The sequence below is a fragment of the Bidens hawaiensis genome, unplaced genomic scaffold, assembly GCF_021521415.1.
Source record: "Bidens hawaiensis isolate Kalapana, Puna unplaced genomic scaffold, B.hawaiensis_p1.1 tig00050604_1, whole genome shotgun sequence".
Taxonomy (NCBI): Eukaryota; Viridiplantae; Streptophyta; class Magnoliopsida; order Asterales; family Asteraceae; genus Bidens; species Bidens hawaiensis.
This window is the reverse complement of record NW_027499067.1, coordinates 34,313-39,747: the sequence shown is the minus strand read 5'-3', so window position 1 is coordinate 39,747 and position 5,435 is coordinate 34,313. Positions and strand designations below refer to the sequence as shown.

Below are 5,435 nucleotides of genomic sequence, written 5' to 3'. Positions count from 1 at the left end.
TGGATACGAAAAGTTTTCAAAAGCGATGGTGTGTTTCATCAATTGCCAAGACGCCAGATCTACCCAGTGAGCGGTGACACAAGCGTAGGATTCCGGTAACGTGTGTGATGCCGACCAAACATCACTAGTTAAACTCACACTCGTTTGTAAAGTTTGAAAAAACTCGATTAAATCTTTTTTTGCACACTCTCACAATTTTAGACAATGACGTCTAAGGGTAGTACAACTTACATGGGTGTATCGTGATTGAAGAGTTTCTCGAATCATGGTCATCAACTCGGGTTGTCAAAGTGGTTAAACGGAAAACCATATTGAATAACGAACTTCGTCATTCTATCATGAACCGCGTTCATGTTGTAACAAAAGAGTGTACCATCTCGAACTAACTCGACTTGGTCCGTTGCGGGAACTTGTTTCAACGCCTTGCAAAATTTCTTTTCGATGTGTTTTTTTAAAGTAGAGTTAGAATCATGCTTTAAGTGCCACAAAATTTGCAACGAGCCTTAAGGTCACCATTGATCAACTCAACCAAATCTCAATTCCACCATACGTCTTTGTTGCGGGTATGCGGGACGGCCCGTACAACTTCGGGGTCATCTTCAACATGAACCATGTCAATAAAAATGGATGTAGAATCTTTCTTGTTGGCCTTGTTGGTGATTGCCATAGTAACAAGTGGTGGAAGTGAAAAAAACAGAAGCGTAGATTAGTCGGGGTTGTAAAACGAGTGTAAACCGAGAAGTATTTTTAGTGTTTTTGAGTTTGGTGGTAAAACAATGGTTCCGAGTTGGGTCCACCGGTTCAGGAAAGTGTAAAACCAGGTAGGAGTTTCAAAAGAGGTTTTATCTCCTAACTATTTTTCTTGCAATTGGTTCAATAAAGTGTTTAGTGTGTAGTAATGTTTCGAAAGCCACACAAGAAATAGAACTGGTTTTTCTACCAATCTACCAGTCAGGTCGGTCTTAAATCTGGAATTCTGGATGACGTTATAGCTAATTTAAATAATATAGAAAAAATCTTTAATAAAAATCAGTAAATAGTCTAACCATTAAACCAGTTAAGTCGGTATATTTTTGATCAACCAAATGAAAGGATGGGACCTGAGTGGGCTCCAACTTATTCTGCAACAACATATCACACAATTTATAGCTGCAAACATTTATTTAAATCATGACTGTAATTACACAACTGACCAAGACTATGGCCTTATACCACAGTAACATAAACACTAATAATAACAAACTCCATCCATAATATTTAGGAAAATATGGCAACAAATGACGTTCAAAATATAGGAAACAGAAAAAATGATCTTGAATTATGAGCACAGCCAACAAACAAAATAACAGATAAATTATAGAAACAAGTCCACGTTTCGCTGTCGAATTACCTTCTTAATCTGCTCTTGATTGGCCAGCACGGGACGATAAGATGATGCCCACGATAAGACCGTATAGGGCTAGAGCTTCCGCAAAGATGAGAATAAGAATCATACCCACAAAAAGCTTTGGTTGTTGTGCATTCGCTCTGTAAAATGCATAGAAAGAATATTTAGATGAGATATATATCTTATCATCTTATTATAATCATTGTTTTCAAACACCGGATCGGACAGCGAACCAGCCGCCTTATTGGTTTACTAGTACCTGTTGAATAGGTTTTCAGAGCATGATGAACTCATAAATAAAGATAAAATTTAAAATTGTGTTTATATATTTAATGCAAAACAAATTATAATTTGCAAATTTGATAAAAATGTAGACTAAATTAAATAATATATAAAATCTTGAGTAATAAATGAATCATAAAAATGAGTTTTTTGAAGAAAAGTAACGAAAAAAAAAAAAGAAAACATTGACTATCTGGTCCAACCACTGACCAGGGCCCAGGCGATTCAAATGGAGACGGTTCAACAGGCTTAACCAAACCACATATATGCCCAGTTCCGGTCCAACAGCTCCAACCGGACATCCTATCTGATTCTGAATTCAAAATCTTAAATGTCAACTTAGACCAGGTTGATTTGGGTTATGCTTTGGGTTGGTGGTTGAATCATTGAACCCAACAAAACCCGATTAACCCGTTTATCCAAACAAGCTGGCAGGTTTAAAACGGGTTTAAATGAGCGATTGGCGTGTAATAGATGAGCTATATGGATTTTAAACGAGTTGGCTGGGTTGTGGGTAGACGGTCGACCTGTTTAATTAAGCATGTCAACCCAAACACAACTTGTTTAACTAAACAGGCCAAACATGTCGACCGAAGCACGACATATTTATTAAATGAGTTAATTATACATAATAACCCAAAACCTAATACTTTTCATGTCAGAAATTGTCAGCCTGCCACCCCATATTTAATCTATTAACTAGACTGATACGACTCCATCTTATCAGTGGGTCGACCCATATGGGCCCACAGGGTCTCGGGTTCGTTACTTTAACCCAGCCAACCAAGAGCAAAAGTTTAGGGCTGAATTAGTGGCAGGTTGACTGTTGACCATTGATTGTCAAAGGCTGAATGTTAGGAGGCATTAACTACAAAATTATGTTTTAAGTATTCCATCTTTGTTCTAGTTTCTATGTCTTGTTTTATTATGATTATCAAGTTCTTCTTGAAATTGGAGACTTACCATCTCGAATTGGTTAAATCGGAGACTAGCCCCTCTCGAATCGGGCCAGCTATCTTCTTATTTCAATAAAATATATATTTTAATTGTTGGGTTCTATTATTTGGTTCCATTGCCGGAAAACATGTTTCAATCGACCCGGAACGATCAAATTGCCGCTCAGTTAGCTGTCATCAACGCCAAGCTCGACTCCATAATGTCGAATGTTGCAGAACTCATGACTATGAGGTTTGGAACACGCATCAGGTGCAGTAATCAAATGGAACCTAGTTCGGGAAGAAGTTCAAATGGAACCTATGGTACTAAACCTCCCGCACCATCTACACCTAACCCGAAACCAACAATAGCACCAAAACAAAACATCATTGCGTCATCTGCACCTACACCAACACCAACTATAACACCTACACCTCTACTACTACCATATTGTGTTTCCCCTTTGGAAGATTCTGTCAAACATCAAACAACAATTCCATTGTGCACACCCCTTGCCCCACCGTTGCTATTTCCTCCACATTCACATCTCAAAGCTGTCAAACATGGGATAGAGCTCGCAACAATCAATTCAACATTAACAGAGAATTTCCATGCACAAGGAATAGGTAGTACTAGAACACTGTTGCATTGCAAAACTGTCACAAGGAGACTCGAGAGGTGTCCGCCATGGCGCTATGTTAAGACCGCTCTTATCGCCGTTGTACGCCTAGAATGGCGACCACTGTGGAAAGGTTATGCAAATCAACTTTCTCATCTTCTCGACTTGAGGACAAGTCGTTTCTCCGGGCAGGAAGTATTGATACGACTCCATCTTATCAGTGGGTCGACCCATATGGGCCCACAGGGTCTCGGGTTCGTTACTTTAACCCAGTCAACCAGGAGCAAAAGTTTAGGGCTGAATTAGTGGCAGGTTGACTGTTGACCATTGAATGTCAAAGGCTGAATGTTAGGAGGCATTAACTACAAAATTATGTTTTAAGTATTTCATCTTTGTTCTAGTTTCTATGTCTTGTTTTATTATGATTATCAAGTTCTTCTTGAAATTGGAGACTTACCATCTCGAATTGGTTAAATCGGAGACTAGCCCCTCTCGAATCGGGCCGTCTATCTTCTTATTTCAATAAAATATATATTTTAATTTTTGGGTTCTATAATAGACAAACAAGTAAAAATACTTAAATGAAGCATGTTCAACAAATAAAAAGTCTCACAACGTGTTTGCTTAAAAGATTAGAAAGCATTAAATAATGTAGTGATTATTAATGGAATGGGTTAATGTGTAATTAATAAATAACAGAACTTTGATAAAAATCCAAAATTCAGTTGATGCCATGATAAAATATAATGTGTACTCGTCAGAATACACATCAAGACTAGCAACAGCTAGTAATAAGTTGGTTAAAGTTAGTAACATACTAATCTGGACTTCTAGTAGTTATATAATATGGTCAAATTAACGATCCAAAAATATATAACTAAAAGAGATTACTGATAACAGGTTACTAACTTTAAACAACTTTATAACTAGTCATGCCAGTCTTATTGTCTACTATGATGACTACTAACATATTTATTAATAACTTCATCCGAGCATTGAATTGCTATCAAAATTGCTTCACACAATAATCCTTTACTAATCAATACATTATTTAAAGCTCCTAGCTAAAAACAAAAAACAAAACATAGAGGAAATAGATCAAACTATATTATCTTAACAATAGTGTATCGTAGAGCCATCTTCAACAAACACGCTCAATTTTCAAATATATTTATACTAACACTATAATCACTAGCATCAATAATCTCCAATGTGCATCAATGATCAAACACAAGAAGTTTTTGTAAAACATTAACCAACCGTATTATACATTTACTATAGTTTCTTTTATTATTAAATGCTTGTGTAATACATTTCACATACGTAAAGGTCGAGCTAAAACAAAATTAGGAAGCAAGAAGAATACCTAACACCAGCATCACCAACAATCCCAATGGCCATGCCAGCAGACAAGCCAGCAAGGCCACAAGCCAAGCCAGAGGAAAGATGTGCATAGCCATCAAAGAGATAATAGGATTTGGCCTTGGGGTTAATCCCGGTACTGATAATAACGGCAATAATCAAACCATAGATACCAAGCACACCAGCCATAACAACCGGAACAATGGACTTCATCACCAGCTCAGGCCTCATCACACCCATAGAGGCGACACCGACACCGCTCTTAGCAGTCCCGTATGCAGCCCCCATACCTACAGAAATCACCCAATCAATCATGTTTAATAATAGTGAATAAATAAATTTGAATTAGCCAGATCCAAGATGATTGAATAATAATAAAAGACGTACAGGAGAATACAAGGGCAGCAGCTGCACCGAGGAAGCCGAAGAAGGGGGCGGTTTCATCACCGCTGAATCCTGAACCTGAAGAAGACATGGTTGATGATCGTCTTTGTCTGTTTCAACACACACCTACACCTGCCTTTTTAGATCACGAGAGAGACGACGACTTTGCAGACGAGATTTTTATCACAGTCACATCAGTTTATTGATCTTAAGTTTGAATGGTTGAGATTAATTTAATAAATAAAAATTAATGAAAAGGGTATTAAGATAATAATTTATATTTGTTGACTTTCTCTCTTCACATGCAAGGCACATGTCAATTCATCCATCATTTTAAAATGTCCATAATTTTTCCATACGACATTATTTTTTGTAAAAAAATTCATCATAATAATAAACGTTTTTTTATCTTTAATATGAGTATCATACTAATATATAAAAATAAAAAAAATAATGAGTTTTTTT

The 5,435-nt window shown here is 36.8% G+C and overlaps 1 protein-coding gene across 1 annotated transcript; it reads right to left on the bottom strand.

The window, feature by feature from the left end:
• Positions 1-1,180: 1,180 nt before the first annotated feature.
• On the bottom strand, positions 1,181-5,046 carry LOC143598636 (V-type proton ATPase 16 kDa proteolipid subunit). The gene is made up of 3 exons (XM_077076804.1): positions 4,974-5,046; positions 4,591-4,876; positions 1,181-1,527 (listed from the first exon to the last, which is right to left on the bottom strand). Exons 2-3 carry the CDS (start codon positions 4,872-4,874, stop codon positions 1,395-1,397), a joined length of 417 nt encoding a protein of 138 aa, XP_076932919.1. The 5' UTR covers positions 4,875-4,876; positions 4,974-5,046; the 3' UTR covers positions 1,181-1,394.
• Positions 5,047-5,435: the final 389 nt, after the last annotated feature.

Coding starts and splice junctions, on each gene's coding strand:
- LOC143598636 (XM_077076804.1), bottom strand. CDS start 4,874: ATGGGGGCTGCATACGGGACTGCTAAGAGCGGTGTCGGTGTCGCCTCT. Junction 1,528..4,590: donor GTTGGTGATGCTGGTGTTAG/GTATTCTTCTTG, acceptor TGCATTTTACAG/AGCGAATGCACAACAACCAA.